General features: G+C 37.5%; 1 protein-coding gene across 1 annotated transcript in view; it reads right to left on the bottom strand.

The window, feature by feature from the left end:
- LOC149618757 (glutamate receptor ionotropic, NMDA 2B-like) overlaps window positions 1-22,886 on the bottom strand; it is a 522,592-nt gene that overhangs the window by 5,431 nt on the left and 494,275 nt on the right. Inside the window, exons 12-14 of the mRNA XM_089853883.1 lie at window positions 16,144-16,269; window positions 15,676-15,896; window positions 11,352-11,512 (exon numbers count right to left, since the gene is read on the bottom strand). Coding sequence (XP_089710009.1) covers window positions 11,352-11,512; window positions 15,676-15,896; window positions 16,144-16,269 — 508 coding nt within the window. The remainder of the gene's footprint in view (window positions 1-11,351; window positions 11,513-15,675; window positions 15,897-16,143; window positions 16,270-22,886) is intronic.

Below are 22,886 nucleotides of genomic sequence, written 5' to 3'. Positions count from 1 at the left end.
AGAAACCGCTAACTGAGGGCCAACCGTCGTTGTGTTATCAAGAACATTCACTTTCGCCATGTGAAGAATTTGGTTCATTTTATTTCTGATACAGCTTATAAGTTACAATTTTGTTGTTTGAAAATCGAAAAATATTTCCGAATACCTAATATAAAACGGGGTCAGCCTCAGGGTTGGCAACTACCTATCCAGTCCGGTTTAAACCACCTGGTTTAATCCGGATTAATCCACTTAAAAAAATCCACCTAAAATATCCGGCTTAATTATGAATGGGGAAAAATCAATTTTGTGCCATAAAAATAATTAAAATACAACCAGAAACAAGGCAAAAATATATGAAGCGATAACTAAATATTACATATTATAAATGATAAAACTAATAGTTATGTTAGCAGTTACTGTCCAGTTTCAGCTTACAATATTTTACCAGTATCACTCGAACTTAAAGCATAGCGTGGTTCCAGTGGATCCCCTACAAGTTGACTTTCCTTACGAACTCCAGTTTTGGCTTGGGAAAGCTAGAGGCATTTGTGGGCGGGATTTATACGTCCATGTATAAATCCCGCCCACTAGCCTTTGCCAAGCCCAGGGTTGGCAAAAATCCGGATAATTTGAATAAAATCCAGACCAGTGGTTTTTATTGGATTAAACCGGATTTTATTGGATTTATCCGGATTTTTTAAAAAACGAGTCATTTTAGGTTTTTTTGAAGGCAAAGTACTTCTGTTTAGCTCTTATTTGGGTTTTGGGGCACTCCCCGACCCCTAGCCCAGGTTCCAATACAAAATCGTCTTCTTGTTTAACTGCTAAAATGTTTTCATGAAATCTATTTCTTTCCTGAGTGCACGAGCCTAACACTAGCGCGGCTCCAGTGGATCCCTTACAGGGGGACTTTCCTTCTAAACTCCGGGTTTGGCTTTCCCAAGCCAAAACTGGAGTTCGTAAGGAAAGTCAACTTGTAGGGGATCCACTGGAACCACGCTATGCTTTAAGTTCGAGTGATACTGGTAAAATATTGTAAGCTGAAACTGGACAGTAACTGCTAACATAACTATTAGTTTTATCATTTATAATATGTAATATTTAGTTATCGCTTCATATATTTTTGCCTTGTTTCTGGTTGTATTTTAATTATTTTTATGGCACAAAATTGATTTTTCCCCATTCATAATTAAGCCGGATATTTTAGGTGGATTTTTTTAAGTGGATTAATCCGGATTAAACCAGGTGGTTTAAACCGGACTGGATAGGTAGTTGCCAACCCTGGCCAAGCCAAACCCGGAGTTTAGAAGGAAAGTCCCCCTGTAAGGGATCCACTGGAGCCGCGCTAGTGTTAGGCTCGTGCACTCAGGAAAGAAATAGATTTCATGAAAACATTTTAGCAGTTAAACAAGAAGACGATTTTGTATTGGAACCTGGGCTAGGGGTCGGGGAGTGCCCCAAAACCCAAATAAGAGCTAAACAGAAGTACTTTGCCTTCAAAAAAACCTAAAATGACTCGTTTTTTAAAAAATCCGGATAAATCCAATAAAATCCGGTTTAATCCAATAAAAACCACTGGTCTGGATTTTATTCAAATTATCCGGATTTTTGCCAACCCTGGTCAGCCTTAAACCTAACTAACCACTTAGTTCCAACACATTTTAGCCAACAAGTCTTTGGCTTTGATCGGAAAATAAACGTTCATTTAATATCAGCGTAGCGTCTGACAGATTAGCTTTAACCTTTAGGAGCGTGTATTATCCACCCATCCCGCATCATTGCAGCAGTTAGGGTTAGCTCCTTATGGCGTTGGTTGGCAATGCAAATATTTGAGGACCGTCGATCAACAATAGGGACTCTATACTGTATCATAAGCCCATAATCTCTTCATAAGTATCTTTCCTAGGCCCACGTATCTTTCATAAAAGGGTAGAGGGGCGTGTCACCTGGTGGCGGATTTACCAGAAACAGAAACCATGATAGCCTATTGTAACTCTATATCTACGCCAACCCCACTGAACCAAGGAAAGGAAATCACAGTAGGCTATGCTTCTAATCTGTTCCGGTTTGAAGTACAAATATTTGAAACGTCATACCAAAACTGACTTAAAATTACCTCGAGGAATATACGACAAAAATTATCAGTGAAAATATCATTTTATAAACAAGAACACTGTGTTCCAATAATGACTTATAACTATCAAAATAAGTTCATAAGAAATGTTCCATAACTTTGTAACTGGTTACTGAGAGCTTGTCTTGAAGTGACGTGGGTGAAGCGTCATAGATTATCGTAAAGCGACGCCTGGTGAGGCGCAGTCAAAGGATTAGTACAGACTAAATTGGAAGATGGATTGCAAAACCGAGTGTAGTCAATTCTCGCTTCTCGTTCTCTAGCATACCAATACTTGTATTGGTAGCGTCATACTTATGAAACAAATCTTATAAACTTATGCTATCACCCACGTGTCATAAACGATTTTCGGTCATTTATTTTAGGTAAATTTTGTTTATACGATCTTTTCGACCCAAAGTCTAATGCTGCTCTGAAAATCTGGCAACACAGTCTAAACAAAACCTTGCTATAGGCCTAAACGACAGACCCATACTTATGTAGAGTTTTATAGGATTATGACGGTTTATAGGAGCCCAAAATCCGCTTCTCCGATGTCGTCGCCAGCTCAAACAAACGAGTGATCGGTGCAATTAGGGATTCCAGGGAGCTTGTTTCTCACATTCGTAGACTCATATAAATGTCAAAGTTACTTTGCCTTCCCCAATGTGGCTAGGAAACAGCCTGACGCCCCTGCGCTCATCTAAGACAATCTATTCTAAATTAAAACTCGAGAGAAATTTCAGTGTTTCGAGAAAAGGGTAATACTGTCATCTAAGGAGACATTTTAATCACGTGCTTCGAATTCGTGGACCAAATCTCTTACAGGGCGTTGCAGTAGGTTGTGTATTCATTAGATCAGAATTACTAGAGAATGTCAAATAAGCTTGATATTACCAAGAACGGATTTATGTAAGAAGAACGTTGAACCTAGCAAATTCCCTACCCATCCTCGACTACTTTGTACTTTTTGATGGGAGTGGCTTATAATTTCAAAACTCGCGCTCGCCATCTGTCGGCCTTATTATCTTATATTTTGGGCTTTAAATATAGATACTGCATAAGGCAAGTAAATAATAATAATAACTTATAATATAATAACTACAATAATAATTTTAGTACAAGGAAAGAAAAACCAGATACATTCTTAACTTTAAAACTTAATTCCACTAAATCGGGAGTTATCGCATTGTTGTCCAATTTGCTTTTTTGCCACGGGCGCAATTTCGAAAAAAATATTTAACCACGAAAATAGAGATAAGAATGACATTTTCGATCAATAGAAGTCGCTATTTACAAAATTTGTGGGTGGAGTCAAAATATAAGCAGACGAAGTTTCTCAATAAAGTATAAAGCTATGATCCGAGCCCGACGTTCTTAGTACATAAATACGTTTTTGATATTACCATAAGTTCATAAGATATGTTACATAAGTTTGTCACTGGTTCCTGAGAACTTGTCATGAAGTGACGTAGGTAAAACGTCATAGATTATCGTAAAGCGACGCCTGGTGAGGCACTGTCAAAGGCTTAGTACAGACTAAATAGGAAGATGGACCGCAAAACCGAGTGTAGTCAACTCTAACTCTCAGTAAGTCTCTAGCATTACGATATAAAGTATTTTCATACTTATGGAACATATCTTATAAACTTATGATATTGCGAACCATGTGGGTCAAGAAAATGAGTGGTTAAAAGAGAAAGTCACTGTTTATAGGTAGCACATGGGGCAGGTGTAAATGTATACTTCTTTAACTTCATTGGGGGTCACAAAATATTACCACGAACACTGGATCTCTGAAGTTGCCGTGCAACGCCCAACAAAGACGTTAGATATGGTTAAAACAAAAGGACTTGGGTGAAGTGTTAACCCTAAAGCCCTCGTAACATAGTGTTTTTTAACATTTGTTTACAATAAATATGAAGAACTTTTGACCTCTCATACCCCAAGCAGTAAGATGGCACTACTACTTAATGATGCGTAATCATATAATAGACACTTCGTAAGCTTTTTAAAGATAGCAACCCACTTAAGAACCTCATAGTAGGCCCTTGAGATTCTGTCCCTTGCAAGCCTATAGAACAAACCCCAAACAATGCTGAACTAACCTTATCAGAAAACTTCAAACTTCCAAGTCTCCAACCGAAAAGCAAAAGCCACACATAAAAAACCCTTCTATAAATCCCAAGTTTACCACCAGATAGCAGCAGTCGAGCGATATGCAAAACGTTAAGCCTTTGCTATATTTCACACGGTCTTCTATACAAATTCTTCCGAGTTTATTTCCCTAAATTCCCTTACCAAACATTTTCCGCGCTAGAAAATCTCCGGTATCTCGCTCTCTTCCTGCCTCCCTGTTGGATTTGCGACTATAGGGTCCACTTGAAGAATCTTAAAGGGATACTTAAATCATGGATTTTATAAACCCTATAAGGCTTAGGAAAACTGTGCACTTTGTCGATGCAGAACCGGAGCAAATACGATTACCTTCTTAATATAATAAGATATGTTCCTTAAGTATGACACTAAATAAATATTTTTCTGTTGAAATTTAAAGAAAATCTTATAATATTTAGTTGAAGACTTGGTAAATGTCTCAAAAAATTTCGAAACTTGAGCTTTAAAACGTTGAATATTTTATAACGCCTACCGAACGATACCGCAAATTCGCCTTCCCGGTTATGTCGACGGCGAGGTCGAGTCGAGGACTCGAGGTCCCATGCAAGAAAATAGTAATAGCGGTCGCCGATTGGTCTGGCATTTAAGAGGTTATCTATGGTTAGGGGGCTCATGATTGGTTAAAAGCTTTTTTGTTCGACTGCTTAGTTTTTACTTTGGGAATATCATGAAATCCATGGCCAAAGCTATGGAAAAGTGGGACTTTCGTACTTTATCTGTGAAGCATAATCCGCTTTTGAATATACTTCGTAATGCTAGAGACTTACAGCTCGAGCTAGTTCAAGGGAGAACGACAAGCGAGAATTGAAGTCCTACACTCGGTTAGTTTTGCAGTCCATCTTCCTATTTAGTCTGTACTAAGCCTTTGACAGCGCCTCACCAGGCGTCGCTTTACCTACTTCAATCAGTTCATGACAAGATCTTTTTTGTAACCTGTGACAAACTTATGTACCATATCTTATGAACTTATGCTAATAGCGCGCTTTACCGATAACCTACTGCATCAGCAAGCGCAACATAAGTTTCTACTGTACGAAAGGTTGCCTAATCAGGTTTTATAGATAAATTAAGTCGTTCAACTCTCAATAAATAATTGTGCAAGAATTTTTAGTGCGAATCTAAATAATTTCTAACGACACGCCGCTGCCTACTTTGGAGTTCCATTAAGATGCCCAATCGAAACTACTAATAGTGATGGTTTCTACAGGATAGGCAACTCTCTATCTCGCACGACAGCTTATTCTGTATATACTCTGTAACAACATCGGCGGTTGTCAGCACGCGTAAAGCCAAGTCTCTATGTAACGTAGCTTTGTACGTGCTGTCAAGAAACAAAAAACTTCAGGATCTTCAGGATTTAAAATATTTGCGAGTTTTTTAGCTCGAGTGCACGGACCTCTAGGCTTTAGTTTCAAATACGTGTAGTAGGCTATACTATTTCACACATATTTTAAACTAAGGCCTAGAGGTCCGTGCACTCAAGCTAAAAAACTCGCGGATATTTTAAATCCTAAAGATCCCGAAGTTTTTTGATCTCTTGTCAGCACGGACAAAGCTACTTTACATAGAGACCTAGGTTTAGGCGTGCTGACAACCGATGTTGTAACAGAGTATATACAGAATAAGATGTCGTTCGAGATAGGGAGTTGCCTATCCCATAGCGTGAAAACAAATTTCCGCACGGGCATTCTTTATCCATGGTTTTATCATGACAACTGTAATACTATAATCCAAAAGAGAACATTCATAGTAACAGAATAGAAGTATAGGATTATGAATACCCAAAAAACCGATTCCAACTGAGAAATTGAAGCAATAACTTCGTCGTAATCTACTTCAGAAAAGCCGCGCGTGTTATTATAGATAACGAAACGAATTTAATATTTAATCCCACCTTAAGAATTCTCAGCCTACTTCCATCCATGCCGTAACTTATAATGCTTTATAACAACGCTTAGGTTTGGATTCGGTGCATTTTAGATTGGTATCGACTTCAGAACCATACTCTGATCAATACCAGTTAAGCTTAACTGCGCCATCTATGTTTAAAACGACAAACTTTAGATTTAAGGGAGTTTGGTCAGCGCCATCTATAGGACGGTCCCTTGGGGACAATTAGGCTTACTGAAAGTGGAAGAGGAACACAACAATGGGGGGTCGGGAAAACCCGATATGAAATTCAATTAAAACCGTTTGGAAAATTTCGTGTTTGAGGAAGGAAGGAAGGGTTACCGGGAATTTGTGTATTTTGCGTACCTTATTCCGAAGTTTATAGTTTTCTAAAGCGCTCGTGGACATTTTTTGAGGCAAGGAGGATTTTCAAAGGAGGAGTATCGCTTTGAATTAAATAAGTTTTATTAATTAATTAACCAAGAGATAATAACATTGGAGTGCATTCTGAGAACAAATAAGACGCCATTCAAAAATTATGTGACCCAAAAAAAACTGCTATTCTTCAACAATACAGTTGAAAAGAAGAACATTTGTGAGTCACAAAAATAATGGTGAATACAATTGAAATAAAAACTTTTCAAAAAGGAAGCGCAGCTTAGCTTGGCTTGGTGGAACATCTTATCTAACCTCCGACTTTTGAAAATTGGTCTTATGCTAATTTTACATTTTTGAACACATAATAGAGTTTCTCCTTAAAAATGATCAAGGATAGATTTAATTTTAGAAGTAGGAATGGAGAACGGTTAGTATTTGCTTCAGTCCGACTCATAGCCCAGTATAGAGCCCCTCCCTCCAACACGTAACGAAAAGTTTAAATTATCTTATTGGCTCACTTAAACTACGTTTTGACAACGTTGCTGACGGTGACGGCTAAAATACGTAATTCCTTTTTACCTCTGTCGCTATGACCCGCCTCTTCTTTCATACCCCCCCCCCGTCCCGAGGAAGGGGGTCCTTAACTTTGACGCGCGCCCAGATTACTCTGTTCTCCATTCCTACTTCTAAAATTAAATCTATCATTGCAATTATAATACAGTCTATTTTTCTTTAAACAGATAAATAGGCGAAAATACACAATATCCTTTTTACCATAAGTTCATAAGATATGTTCCATATGTTTGTCACTGGTTACAAACTGGAGCTTGTCATGAAGTGACGTAGGTCATAGATTCTCGTAAAGCGACGCCTGGTGAGGCGCTGTCAAAAGCTTAATTTAGCTCAAATTAAATAGAAAGATGGAATTCCTACAAAACAGAGTGTAGTCAATTCCCGCTTGCATCGTTCTCGAACTAGCTCGAGCTGTAAGTCTCTTCTAGCATTACGAAGCATAGGTAGTGACATACTTATAGAACATATCTCATAAACTTATGCTTTTACTCATAGTAAAGAGGACGGAGATTCCGGTAAAAATCTTCAATTATATTAAATTATGCTATATCTTGAAGTTAATGTAGTAAAATATGATTTGCATTCACGTGGAAATTTCACTACCCCTCTTTATAATTAGTAACACTTACGCAAAGACAACCCAACCCCCGCTCTCCGCAATAAGTAATTTGTGAACAGCCCATTAGAGGTCGAACAGCTAATAGCTAGCGACAGGCGTTTACCTTGCTCCATCAATGAATCAATCCATCGTTAATGTATAATTACACTAACTTTATGGCCTTCAGGGCAGGTTTGGTGGATAATTAAAAACCCACCCTTCACCCTGATTTAACCGTGTTATAAACAAATTTTGATTAACTTTGATTTTCGAAGTGAATTTCCTAGGTAGGCGAGGAGGTAATTTACCATAGGTAAATAGTACCGCCCCGATATTTAAATTAAAAACAAGTTGGGAAACCAAAGTAACCTCTCCAAGTCGAGATGAGTTCCAGAAGTTTGTCACTGGTTAGTGAGAGCTGTCATGAAGTGACAACGTAGGTAAAACGTCTTAGATTCTCGTAAAGCGACTTCTGGTGAGGCGCTGTCAAAGGCTTAGTACAGACAGGGATAGATTTAACTTTAGAAGTAGGAATGGAGAACGGTTAGTATTTACTTGTCCGACTCATAGCCCAGTATAAAGCCCCTTCCCCCAACACGTAACGAAAAGGTTAAATTATCTTATTGGCTCACGTAAACTACGTTTTCATGACGTTGCTGACGGGGACGGCGAAAAATACGTAATTCCTTTTCACCTCTGTGGCTATGACCCGCCTCTTCTTTCATACCCCTCCGTCCCGGGGAAGGGGGTCCGGGACTTTGACGCGCGCCCAGATTTCTCTGTTCTCCATTCCTACTTCGAAAATTAAATCTATCACTGGTACAGACTAAATAGGAAGATGGACTGCAAAACCAAGTGTAAACAATTCTCGCTCGAGATGTAACTCTCCAGCATTACGAAGTTTATGCAGTGTCATATTTATGGAACATATCTTATAAACTTATGATATTTCTTAATTACGAAAAACTAATCTGTAATTTTAAACACCAAAGGTAAAAGCTCCTAGTTTAAACTCCTACATGAAATCGGAAGCTTTAGTAAAAGATAATATTGAGAATCGATTTGTATGATCAAGTTTTTAGCTCACTAAAAATTAGAGTACATGCAGCCTCGATAGTTCCAAAAGAGCCCAGTATAGCCTACAAATTAGCCGATGTAATTTAATTTGCCTTAAAACATCTAATTTACAATTAAATCAGTTAAATTTGGTTTTTAAAATCGTGGTCTTAAAATAATTTCAATTACAGTAAGGGAATTTTTCAGTCATACCCAATGAGAGCGATGGGTTTTTCGTAATAATAAAAAGTCACAACATTTGTCTCCAAGATTTTCGTGGTTTTTCTACTACCTTTCAGTAAAAAAAGTTAATTTTGACACTCGGCTTAAAATTAAACGATTGAAATGCCCCGTTTACGCTCTTATTCACTTCCGTGCATGATTACTCCTTGTCCAATGAGCAGTGACGAGTTTGCCGCTTCTAATCGAGCGGAGTCTTTCGACCCTAACCTTAAGTCATGTTCACACGTATACTGGAATCACCGTAACGGTTCAGAACTGGTTTTCCCAATTAGTTTTGAAACCTTCTTTATGTCTAGCAAGAAGCGATATCTAGTATACTATGGAGAAGGTATAAGATACCTAAGTATTCGCGCGTCATAGTCCCAACTCCAAGAGATAGAAGGGTGTGACGTTTGCATACGTAGTACCAGAAGTAGGATAAGGGACTAAAAGTAAAGAACTCTAGCATTGGTAATATATCCTGGCACTAGTAACAAAAATTTGAACACTAGAGAGAAAAAAATTGGTACGAGTTCCAAAAACATTTCCTACTCCCTTCCCCTCAACCTAAAGCGGCGGAACACGGACGCGGGTGCTTGAATCTAGTTCTACAGCCGCGAGCATCTCACGTTTTGAAGGGAAAATTCAGAAACCGCTACCAGAGGGCCAACCGTTGGTGTGTTATCAAGAATATTCACTTTCGCCAAGTGAAGAATTTCGTTACCTCGATACTTCTAGTCCCTTATCTTACTTCTGGTAGTACTGACACTACTATATTTTGTTGAGTGTGAATAAGGCTTTAAAGGTCCTCTAATTATTGGAGATTTTGGGAGAAAGCCCCCCCCTCCCCGGGCACGCGCCCGGCATCGATTTGGAAAATTATCCTTGGCAAGTGAGGTTCAATTTATTGCTTTATTATTCAAAAACTTGACTCTTGAAAGTTGATTCCGATTCCAATCCCAATCTTTAACTTTTCCGAATGAGAATTCCCTTTACCTCTAGCCACAAATCCCACAGATATTTGAATATTAACAGAAATTTCCATAATTTCAGGGATGGAAGGGTTAAAGGTCGAATATTAGATAATGGGGTCATTGGTCATAGCTTTTCCGATTTAATTTCGCGATTGATTTGATATTATTTATAGCTTAAGTTTATAAGTTCCGTAAGTATGACACTACATATACTTCGAAATGCTAGATACCAATTGAGAGATAGTTTGAGAACGACAAGCGAGAATTGAGTACACGCGGTTTTCAATTCATCTTCCTATTTAGTCTGTACTAAGCCTTTGACAGCGTCTCACCAGACGTCGCTTTACCCTGAATCTATGACCTACGTCACTTCATGACAAGCTCCAGTTTGTAACCAGTGACAAACTTATGGAACATATCTTATGAAGTTATGCCTATTGGCATAAGATAATGATCTTAAGTATCCCAATTGCTGAGTGAAGTAATGGTTACAATGTACGATCAACGGATCAATTCTAGTTAAGGTGCGTTGTAAACCAAGTAAAATGGGTTAAATAGGATTTAATCGTTATATCGCAAAATTTTCGAATTCCATAGACCCTTTTCAAAAGTCTTCGGTCTCATATTTGACCACCTTGAATATTTAATAAGATGGTATGTATACAAGAAAGACGTTACATATGGCTTCAAAACAAAGGACTGGTAACTTTGAAGTGCTATCTAACGTCTTTGGACCCATTTACCGTCCAGCTTTTTCGTCTTAACCCTTTATCAAGCAGACGATACTGCGACCTCCATTTTGGAAATGGTGTCTTCAACAGGGCTCTACATAAGGATATTTTTTTTTAGTAGTCAGCCTGACTAGTGAGCCCCCAGATTTCGATTTATTTTAGTAGTCAAGGCATTTTTTTTAGTAGTCAAATGCCTTGACTAGTGCCTTATGTAGAGCCCTGGTCTTCAAGCACCTCAAAATTTGGGTCGTTTATGTGAATAATAGCAGAAGTCCATTAAATTAGCCTAGCCTAAGGTAAATTTAATGGACTTCTGATAATAGGGTTATTTGAAGAAATGGTTGCTTAGTTGAGTTTTAACCTAAATATACTTTTTTAAACGGACTTCAGGACAGCTTTATGACTACACGATATTGTCAGACAAAACTAAAATACTAACAATTTTTAATATCACACGATGGCTAAAGAACTATGATTTATTAGAAAATTAAATTAAAATTAAAACATACTTGGATCTAATTTTTGGAGTGTGACAGTCTAAAGACGTCAAAATGTCACACACCTATTAAATGGCTTGAGATGCGAATATTTTTAAACTCAGCTCAACGTTTGGATGAAAATATGCAATCCCTTGAAATTTGAAGAATGTTTCTAACCTTTCTTTGACAGCCGCGATGCCCTCGTTGACGGTCGAACGGTTGAATCTTTTCATGTAAGCGTACATTTCCGGTTTATTGTCTCGCAAAACTGCCTCCGTGTTTCCAAATGGAATGGTGCCGAAGCGAAAGGCTGGATCCACCAGATACGGATTTTGAAGCTGTCAAAGCAAAAATGATTAAAATTCAATATTTATTGATCCAATATTGAAATTATATACTTATAACAAAAATAAACCAGGGATAGATTTAATTTTTGAAGTAGGAATGGAGAACAGAGTATGCGGGCGAGCGTCCAAGTCCCAGACCCCCTTCCACGGGAAGGAGGGGTATGAAAGAAGAGGTGGTTATAGCGACAGAGATAAATAGGAATTACGTATTTTTCGCCGTCCCCGTCAGCAACGTCATCAAAACGTAGTTTAAGTGAGCCAATAAGATAATTTAAACTTTCCGTTACGTGTTGGAGGGAGGGGCTCTGGGTTATGATTCGGACTGAAGTAAATAATAACCGTTCTCCATTCCTGCTTCTAAAATTAAATCTATCCCTGATCTAATATTGAAGTTACTTATAACAAAAATAAAACTTAATAAAATGTGTATAAAAAATAATATATTTTAATGTATTCGTTATCCGATCATTCACGATCAGGTTGTCAGGTGGTTTTAAGAGTTTCTCTCCATGCAGACACTGTAAAGAGTCTTTGAGGTTTGGGCCCACCTTTATGAAGTGTCTCATTAAAGTCTTATTAAGTAACTCATCTTTTTTACAACTTTAAATTCATTAAAACAATGCTTAATTGCGGGTTATTCAAAAAAACTAAAATATTAAGGGTCTAAAATGGGACATTTTTAACAAGCTTAATTGCAAGGGGTTCGCGGGTCCAACGTTGAGGAAACTTTCCTCAGACCAGAAGGTTATAATAGAAGAAGGATGACACACTGTATCCTCTTAATACTTTAGTTGTGTAACATGATTCATCCCAGGGTCACCCTTTTTGTTCGCTCATCAAACTTCAGATGGGTAACTATCGCACCGTGCAAGGGTGAATTCTATAACTGTGTAGTCCTCAGCTTTGAGCCCACAAACCTTGATTGTCTTGACTTGGGACAAATTTCCACAAGCGCATGCGCCTTGGCAAATAGTTAAGCGCAAATAGAGTAATGATGAAGGAACTATTTATCGCGTACGTGATTCGGTTTAGTAACCTTGCTCCAAATGTTAAGGGATGTTGGGAAAGAATCATGTTGCAATTGCCCCGCTTTGTGGTACACTTCTCTCAAAGAGAAGTATTATAGACTTCTGCCAATATTAACCGTGAAGTTTTGTCAAATTAGATAACTAATTACGACTGTGTACAAAGAATAAACATATAAACAAAGAGCTTTCTGAAATATATAAGATATCTATGAAGGGCACAAGTAGTAGAATATAATATTGATGATATCCATTAAAAAGCATGAAAGCTATTTAAGGCGTACTTCAGAATCTAACCACAATCTAATTACTCCATTAGTCCGCTAATTAATCAGTATTGGAATTGATCAAAGGTAATTAATTCCAATCGCCTATTGTAACAATACAATAGAATGGAATTGCGAATCTATATTCAATAGCAACTAGTTAAAACGATAATTAAGGGGAACCAATTAGTGATTAATGAACGGAAGGTCCGTCAGTGAAACTAAACAGTAGCGTACCCCGCCTTTAGCTCTAATCTACTTGTAACTAAAAGTAAATGAATCCGAAGATAGCAACTAAACGTATCCAACCATTTTCAAATATGATCCTTAAAGTGATACTCTGGGCTAGAACTCTTCTATTTTAATGGAAAAAGCGAAGCACTGGGGACTACTCCTATTTCACGAATCCGTCAGATGGTACTATTCGCCCAATAGGGGTCTTCTCCAGAGCTTGGCGGGTAAGTATAACGCGTATTGTCCATTACGAAAACCTTAATTGTTCGTATCTTCAACACTAAGCCTTGGACTCATATTTACATGTGGTCCCCTTTACAATGCATAAAGGAGTGGTGGCTGGACTATGCCACAGCTAAACACAGCGCCCTCTACTAACTAATACCAGTAACCTTTTAGAATGCTTTTAATTCTCGTGGTTTTGATAATGTCTAAATGACATACTTCTAAAATTGTATAATTTCAAATACGAGGAAAGTGCTGGATAAATGATAAAATCACTGAAATACGGAAGGAACAAACGTTTGTAACTAAATTCGCATTAAGTACTTCACGCCGATAACCCGTTTATCTACTGCATAAACTGAGTCTGTTTTAAATGAAAATTGACCCAGTTTCCTATTTACGTTAGTTTGTTACGTTTACAACGCTTAACAGCGGAAAAGTAGCAAATTCAGTATTGCCATAACCCTATAATGCATAAGTATGTGTATGTCTGGTGGCATTGTCCATGAGGGTCTAAATTTAAGAAAGTACAGCGTCATCTTCGTGTAGTAAACATTTCTCTTCAAAACCAAAACGGAATAGAGTCACGTCCTCCTTTAGTTACGGGTACTATCACAATTATAGAAGGCAATGCTTTTGGTTTGCCGAGAAAATGGCAATTTAAAGGCCGACTTCCAACGAGAAGGGTTCTAGTGAACTGAAAACTGAGCATCGAGACTAACAATGGAGCGACCGTGCCAATTTTCAAATCCACGCTGGGGAAAAAGTTGGAAGGCTTATAGATAACTGAAAACCGTGCTGTGTGGTTCTATTGAACTGAAGATGATCAAAAGAGAATTTCCTTCAGAGGAAAGCAAAAATTTGGGAGAAAAAATGATTTCTATATTGTTTATCTTCTGTTCGCTAGAACCACATATGGCACCGGCTTTCAGTTTGCTAGAACTCTTCCATCTTTTACCCCAGCGGGGATTTGAAAATCGGCACGGTTGCGCCATTGTTAGTCTCGATGCTCGGTTTTCACTTTTCAGTTCGCTGGAAGTCGGCCTTTAAATATTCCATTGGACAAAAATCTGTGTATTCCTAGTCCATATCATAAAGTCAAAAGTAGATAAAGCTTGTTAGAGAGAATATCTGTCAAGCTTGCGATCAGAGATAGCTTTGAGTGAATTTACTTTTCTTGAAATTTAAAAGAGATGGAAAGAGTCAGATGAATGGCAAGTGATGGAGGGGTTGTTATTATTATTATTATAAATAGAATTAACGTGGAGTTGGAAACAGTTTGCTACCGTCCGTCCAAGAGATGGGAGATAATAGTCTTCAAACTGCCTGTAGGAGGAAAAGGGGTCAGACAAATTTGGCTTTATGAGCTTGAAGGAGAGCAAGAGATAGTTTTACTGTTTTACGAGCGAGCTAATTGCTCTTGGCTGATGCAGTTTGCGTACTTTTACCGAGTAAGAGAAAATAGATGTAAGTAATTGCATCTAGATTAATTTTCATCTAGCATACTAGTTATTATACTAAATAAAATAACAGTACGTCACTGAGTCAAGTTTGTCAAAGGGAGGATGAAACGGAAAATCAAGTGATTTTTAATCGGTTCTTGTACTAATTACAATCTGCATAGGAAATCACCTCCGAAAGATTTTCAAATTAAAATTAGTTTGAAATTTCATAGATAATTTGAAATTAGCACCTCGGACCAATCGCGAAACGCAGTGTCTTTTTATTAGCGAAATTCTTGTAGCACGTTCTACAGGACGTTTCTGATAGGTCTGTCATAAATTGTTATGATGTAGGTTTCTCAGAAATTAACCTTTCATTTCAATGAAACTTAATAACACTTAGGGGTTAATCAAAATAACGTATTATAAATTAGTATTTACACATATCCATGACCAGACCAATTCTAAAAGGCTTTTACTAAAGTTACTCATACTAGGAATCCACGTAATTTTAGAAGCAGGAATAGAGAACAGAGGAACTTGGGACCTTGTTCCCATGGACGAGGGGGTATGAAATGAGAGGCGGATCATAGCTACAGAGGTAAAGAGGAATTACGTATTTTTCGCCGTCCCCGTCAGCAACGTCATCAAAACACAGTTTAAGTGAGCCAATAAGGTAATTTAAAATTATCGTTACGTGTTGGTTGGGGGGAGGGGCTCTATACTGGGCTATGAGTCGGACTGAGGCTATTCCTGCTTCTAAAATTACATGGAGTCCTGCTCATACCAACCACGCAGTTTGATCAAATCGCTAATGAATTGTCACTGTGCATAAAAAACCAGCGAACAATCAAACAAACCCATTCTAAAATATACGTCTATAAGGTATATGATATTAACCTAGTATGAAAAACATGGCGTGACATGGACAAAAGCACTGTATTTATAATTAAGTAACGTACCAGTTTGTCTTCAATGCCAGTTAGCTCATAGAACTCTTCCCTCGTGATCATGAAAGTGGCCAAATTGGCAGTGTAGATGGCCAAGAATATGACGGAAAAGAATCCCCAGACATTGGACATGAACCGGGCTGTGAAACCCCTCGGACAGTCGACGTTGACCGCGGCGCCAAAGAGCAGAGTCCAAACCAACCAGTTAGCGCGACACAACGAGAAACGATGGTCTGTTACCATAAAAGACACACTCGCAAATGTTAATGCTAAAGAAGTACTAGCGTCTAGCAACAACTTTTTTTAGGATAGACCTATTTGATTTAAAAGTTTGACCTTGTGATAACATTAGAGTAGATGTGTGCTTTACAATAAAAAAATTATTTACCATAAGTTTATAATATGTGTTCTATAAGTACGACACTTTCTATAATTATGAAATCTAGTTCCAGAACGACACGATTCTTACGTAAAACTGACCTTTAGGTGCTTTAGATCTCATGTCCAGCCCAGCTGGACTCAACCACTCGAAGAAGAAAATAATGAAAGCAGCGGCGTGAATGCTGACCAATAAAATCATCAGCCATGATAACGTATCGAAAGGTTCTGCAAAGTAAAAAAGAAAAATATCTCTTATATTACTAATTTTACATAAAGTAATTAAAATAAATTTTTAATACAAATTTTTGACAGCTCAATGGTATTCATTTATTAAGTGTTTAACGTAGCGCTAAAACATGAAAAACCTCATGACTTGGTTTATATTGGCTCTGAATTAACACATTAACATCAAAATGTACTTTTCATACTGAAGAAGTACAATTGTACTACTCAGAACATCACTCGATTTTACAATTTCCAGCACCAAAATGAAAGGGGGTTATGAAAAATACTGAGTCAAGTCCCGTAAAAAGCTAGCGCCATCAAGACAAAGTAAGACGTTAGTTGCTTCCCTCTCTAGAACGTTGATTCCCCCATATGACCCCACTATCCTTTTTGCTACTATCTGTCGCTAGAAGGCGAATTAACAAGTATTTTTCAACTTTTTCCCTCTGCCATCGGTCCTTCAGTATTGCTTTGTCCACGCTTGTCACGTTGTTGGAGTTAAAATTTTCGGTTGGCAGTCTACTCCTCCTGATAGGATGTAGAAGGTTTTGGCATTTTCCAATGGTATTTTACATACCTAATTTTCTTAGAGTAAAACAGGTAAAACGTAACGTTTTCTTGATGGGTAACTGCAAGCAGTAAATTACGTAACAAGTTTCTGCTCATTTTTATTTATATTTAACACCTACATTCATATTAAACTATGTGAATGAATGATACCGAAAGGACGTAATAAGATAATTTAAATTTATTTTAAACATGAATCCGAAAAATTTATAAAACATACAAAGCTTCCGAATGAAAGATTTCAATAATTCACTTGAATACATGTAAGGTTATGAATTACGATAAAAGCCTTAAAACATTTTAATTAGTATGAACGCTAAATATTTAATTAATTATCTAGAAATGAAATTACCAATGCTTATGCTAAATTTTAAGAATTTATAAATGACTAGCGTCCGAGTACTTTAAAGACATCGCTTAGCAGTCTCGACTTCACCTCGGCATCAATTTCTTGGTAAGCATCCGTCTCCAATACTAGTCGGTAATTAGCAGCCACAAACTTAATTGCTATTGCTTTCAAATCTTTCAATTCGTAAATCTCTGACATTTCAAGCACTAGACCAACGTTGTTCACACCTATATCTTCCCGAATTTTGTTGGCACAGATGTCTTTCAACTTTGGTAACTGACAAAGATCCGCGGCTTCAAGTAATTGATATATATTAACTCCAATGTTGGATGGTGTTTGTTCGGTGTAGATGAAGTGTAATAAATCCTTGACCACACTGGCTTCAAATACATCAGTCCACTCGACGACGCTCGTACGTTTTTCTTTCATGTCCGATTGAAACATGGCCCGGAAATATTCGGATTCCGCTGCCAAGATTACTTTGTGGCAAGGGAAGTCTTGTTCCTTGGTTTTGATCACCATGTCCGTTAGGATAGCTCGGTCCAGCATGGTCTTTTGCGGTTCAATTGATTTATGCTTATTACTGGTGCACGAAGCGATGGTGATACAGATCTCCATTTCTTTGCACATTCTACTGTAACGTCCACAACCGAGGTTAACATACGTAAAGTCAAATTCATTGAACATCGGGCCTTTCAAATCTTCTTTACGGACAGTGACAGTGACTTTGTCTTTTCCAATTCTGCATAGTTCAACTTTGCAGTAGCACCTTTCGTACTTTACATTTTTATCGACTGCGGAACCGCTTAAATCTACGAACCAATATAAAGGCAATCCTTCATCGTACTGATCTACGAAAGCCGCTTTTACGCAACTATAATGAGAACCCTTCAATCTCCACGTGAGCAATTCCTCTCCATATTGATCATGCGCTTGAATATTGAGATTCAGATCATCTAACTCCAATAGTTTTTGACGAAACGTTTGTTTTCCAATCTTGAAAATTCTTTGGTCTTGCATAATTTGACCTTAAATCTTAACTTCTAAGAATTACTTCTAGCCTCTTAGTGAAGAAATAACTGCGGTATACTTTCTCCCACCGTTCCCGTCTCGAATCGAATTGAATCTGAATTCTAAGGCTTCAAAATAATATGTAATAGGTTTTAAAAGAAGCCGAAATTTCCATTCATTGATTAAAAAAAATATATATGAAAAAAGCGACATATTTGGTTTAACTAGAGTAGCGTCAGTAGGCCAAAAATGACGTCATCAAAGTCTTATTTTCTGGGAAAGAAATGTGAAACGCCATTTTTCGCCACTGAGCGGAAACATGCTGCGTTTCAAATTTCTTGCCCATATAATGGGACTTCGACATCATTTTTGGACTACTGACGCTACTTTAGTTAAACCAAACATGTCGCTTTTTTCATATATATATATATATATTTTAATTAATGAATGATTGGAAATTTCGACTTCTTTTGAAATAGGTTTTAGCTCAAAATCATAAATTTTATTTATCTGGCAACCTTGGAATTGAGATTGAATTCGACTCGAGAAGGGAACGGTAGGAGAAAGTATCGAAGTTATTTCTTCACTAAGAGGCTAGAAGTAATTCTTTGAAGTTAAGATTTAAGGTCAAATTATGCAAGACCAAAGAATTTTCAAAATTAGGAAACAAACGTTTCGTCAAAAATTATTTGAATTAGATGAACTGGATCTTAATATCGAAGCGCATGATCAACATGGAGAGGAACTGTTCACGTGGAGATTGAAGAGTTCTCATTATAATTGCGTAAAAGTCGGTTTCGTAAAGTACGACGACGAATCGGCTAAAAATTGGTTCGTAGATTTTAGCGGTTTCGCAGTCGATGAAAATGTAAAGTACGAAAGGTGCTACTGCAAAGTGGAAATATGCAGAATTGGAAAAGACAAAGTCACTGTTCGTAAAGGAGTTTTGAACGGCCCGATGTTCAATGAATTTGACTTTACGCATGTTAACCTCGGTTATGGACGTTACAGTAGAATGTGCAAAGAAATAGAGATCTGTATTACCATCGCTTCGTGCACCAGTAATAAGCCGAAATCAATGGAACCACTAAAGGCCATGATGGACCAAGCTATCCTAACGGACATAGTGATCAAAACCAAGGAACAAGAATTCCCTTGCCACAAAGCAATCATAGCCGCGGAATCCGAATATTTCCGGGCGATGTTTCAATCCGACATGAAAGAAAAATGGACGAGTGTCGTCGAGTGGACTGATGTCTTTGAAGCCAGCGTGGTCAAGGATCTATTGCACTTTATCTACACCGGACAAACACCACCCGATATTGGGGAAAATACGTATCAATTACTTGAAGCCGCGCATCTTTGTCAGTTACCAAAGTTAAAAGACATCTGCGCCAACAAAATTCGGGAAGATATAGATGTGAACAACGTTGGTCGAGTGCTTGAAATGTCAAAGATTTACGAATTGGAAGATTTGAAAGCAATTGCAATTAAGTTTGTGGCTGCTAACTACCAACTAGTATCGGCGACGGATGCTTACCAAGAAATTGATGCCAGTGTGAAGTCGAGACTGCTAAGCGATGTTTTTCTAGTACTCGGACATTATCTTGAGATAATTACTACTACTGCTCAGTTTTTACTAATTTCAAATGACTGAAATTTTTAAAATGTCAAAACAAAAAGTGAAATAATAATGAAATGTTTTGTTCGGAAGCTTTGAATGTATTTCATAACTTTGAATTCATGTTTAAAATAAATTTAAAATAATATTATTAAGTTTTTTCCGTATCATAGTAATAGTTTAGTATAGTTTAGTAAGAATGTAATTGTTAAATCTAAATAAAAATGAGCCGAAACTTGCTTAGTAATGCCGTTCTTAATTTACTGCTTGTATTTGCCCATCATGGAGAAATTTTAAGTAGAGCTAGCTGCAATGCAAGGAAAAGTTAATTTCCACTCTAATAAACTTACTCCACGTAAAATACCAATGGAAAACGCTATAAACCATAAACTAACGCATACAGTCACAAGGAGTATAAAAGGAGAATGGAAAACGCTATAAACCATAAACTAACGCATCAGTCAGAAGGAGTATAAAAGGAGAGGTTTAAACACGCTTTTCAGACTGACAAGTGACAACCGAAAATTCTAGCTCACACAGCGGAACAAACGAGGATGTTGGAAAACCCCCACGGGATCAGAGATAAACTGCACTCTAGTGAGAATCTTCAGTACGAGACGTTTTTAGAATAGTACAGCTTGTGTTGGAGAGAGGGCGCAAAAATAGTAGCTCTGCATGGTAACAGACAGTAACCAAAGAGGGTATACAGAGGCGGAGTAGAAGGCTTGGATGGAGTGTTCTCGCTTTGAAAGTTTACCTCTAAGCTTCCGGTGTGCGCACGCATCTCTCTCTGACCTCTTATTGGTTGAAATGCGGTGAACCGGATATTAGAAGGAAAATATAAAAAAATAAATTAAAAAGAAAATCGAGAACTCTTAAAATGCTTTGATAAACGGTACCCTGCGAGCTTCAACTCCACTTCTCTATACCCTCTTTGCAGTAACCCACGTGGCAAGAAGGAACCAATCGACGCCCTTTCTGCCACCGTGGGAATGTAGACTGGCCATGAGGCCAACAGTCGGGCAGTGGAAAATTTTCATCAAAGAAAAGAGTTTAAGGAATAAAAAGTACTCTCACAAAAAGCCTAATATAAAAAGCTATTAAATTAATGTCTTATTACATCCGATGTTACTAGCTTGGTGCAGTGATTTTAAAATAGATACTTGATATAAACATTGTTAACCTTAAATATACCATGAAATTACACGGAGGGCAGTGTTTCTAGTCCGTAATCTTTACTCTTTGGGAGAAAAAATAAAGTTTCGAAAGATCTCGTCAAAACCTGCTTAGCTTGCTCAGAATAAGTTTACTACTGAACTGGTACGGTTGGTAAAACGAATTGGCGCTATTAATTCATTGAAAGAGGTTGTTTGAAGTTAAGGTTAAGACGGAATTATGTCCACCGTTGAAGCCACATCAACAAAACGAATCTTTCATATTAGAAAGCAAACGTTTCGCAAAAAAATAAAAGGGACTGATGAATGGACGGTAAATGTTGAAGGACATCATCAACATGGCGATCAATTACACAAGTGGAAAATGAACAGTTCGTACACTCCCAAGGGTTATGATTGGTTCCTGAATTTGAGAGGTTCCGCACTTAATGGAAACCTGTGTTACGAAAGATGTTATTGCCAAGTAGACATATTCATGAACGAAGAAAAATCAACGATTCGCAAGGGGTACACGAAAGGCCCAATGTTCAATGGATTTGACTTTCCCTTAATTTTCCACCTCGGTTATGAAAGTTATTATGGAACCTATGACAAAGAAATTGAAATCTTTATCACCATTGCTTCGTGCGACGAAAATACGTTTTTCGAAAAGCAACTGGCCTGGTTGGACGAAGGAATTTTAACAGACACGATCATCAAAACTAACGATGCGGAATTTCCTTGTCACAAGTTCGTCTTGGCGTCGCATTCCGAGTATTTCAAGAAAATGTTTCAAACGGATATGAAGGAAAGTCAAACTAACTGCGTCGACTGGACTGAAGTATTTGACGCCTCAGTGGTCAAGGACTTGTTGCATTTCCTCTACACGGGTCAAAATCCACCCAATATTCACAAAAGTCATTTTGGATTGCTACAAGCCGCCCACCTCTGTCTTTTACCCGATTTGAAGTCTATGTGTGTTGAAAGCATAGTGCCAATTATTTCCGTGGAGAACGCCGCTTACGTACTTCAATCGGCGGTAATATACGAATCAAACACTTTGCAAAAAGCAGCCATGAAGTTTGTGGCTGCCCATTGGGATGAAGTATTAGCTTCAGATTTCTATAAGGAGTTGCAACCAGACATTGCCAAGAGATTATTCAAAAGCATTTTCGATATGTTCAGGAAAAACATTCTTGACGAACGCAACGAAAATGTTTAAGCTGATTTTTTTATTTTTGAAGTTAAAACGTTTCAAATTATTTTCAATAATACCCTAAATGTCATTGATTATTTCTTCTTAATATTTGTTTCGTAATATTCATCCTCTTAAGATATGTAATTAACAATTTTTATTATTCGAAATATTTTGTTCAAAAGCTTTGAATGTAATTGAATTTAGTGTTTAAATAAACATGAATTAAAATTAAAATGTAATTGAATTTCGTGTTTAAATAAACATGAATTAAAATTAACTTTTAATATTGCTCTCCTTGGTATGCCCCCTCCCCCGACATCACAGAATAGGGTAAACAAAAAATTTGATGGAAAAATTATTTCTTAATGCACTTAATAAGCCGGATTTACACAAGACATTTGAAAACCGTTATCAAAGTTTTGAATGGTTGAAATGTAAAATTTTGCTTTTAACCTTAGAGATCGTTAATTTTAAATATTTTCTTGAAAATGGATTAGCTATTCAGGTTTAAGGTTCAAACCGGTTTGAAAGTAGCTAGTGTGAACGCGGCTTTAGTCATATTTTTCTAGTAAAAATGATAATTATTTATGACCCAAAAATATGACAAAAACTCGTTCAGAGGCAGAGCCAGTTAGCTATCCTCCCACGTGTAGTGAGTGTACTCGGGCTCCGTCTGGCGGTACCCCTTGGCGTGAGGGAAATAACCCATGAGTGCGA

Source organism: Phalangium opilio, unplaced genomic scaffold (assembly GCF_054372755.1).
Source record: "Phalangium opilio isolate 3A_F unplaced genomic scaffold, DU_Popi_V2 ptg000209l_1, whole genome shotgun sequence".
NCBI lineage: Eukaryota > Metazoa > Arthropoda > Arachnida > Opiliones > Phalangiidae > Phalangium > Phalangium opilio.
The sequence above is the reverse complement of the archived record's forward strand: the minus strand, read 5'-3'. Positions and strand labels throughout refer to the sequence as shown.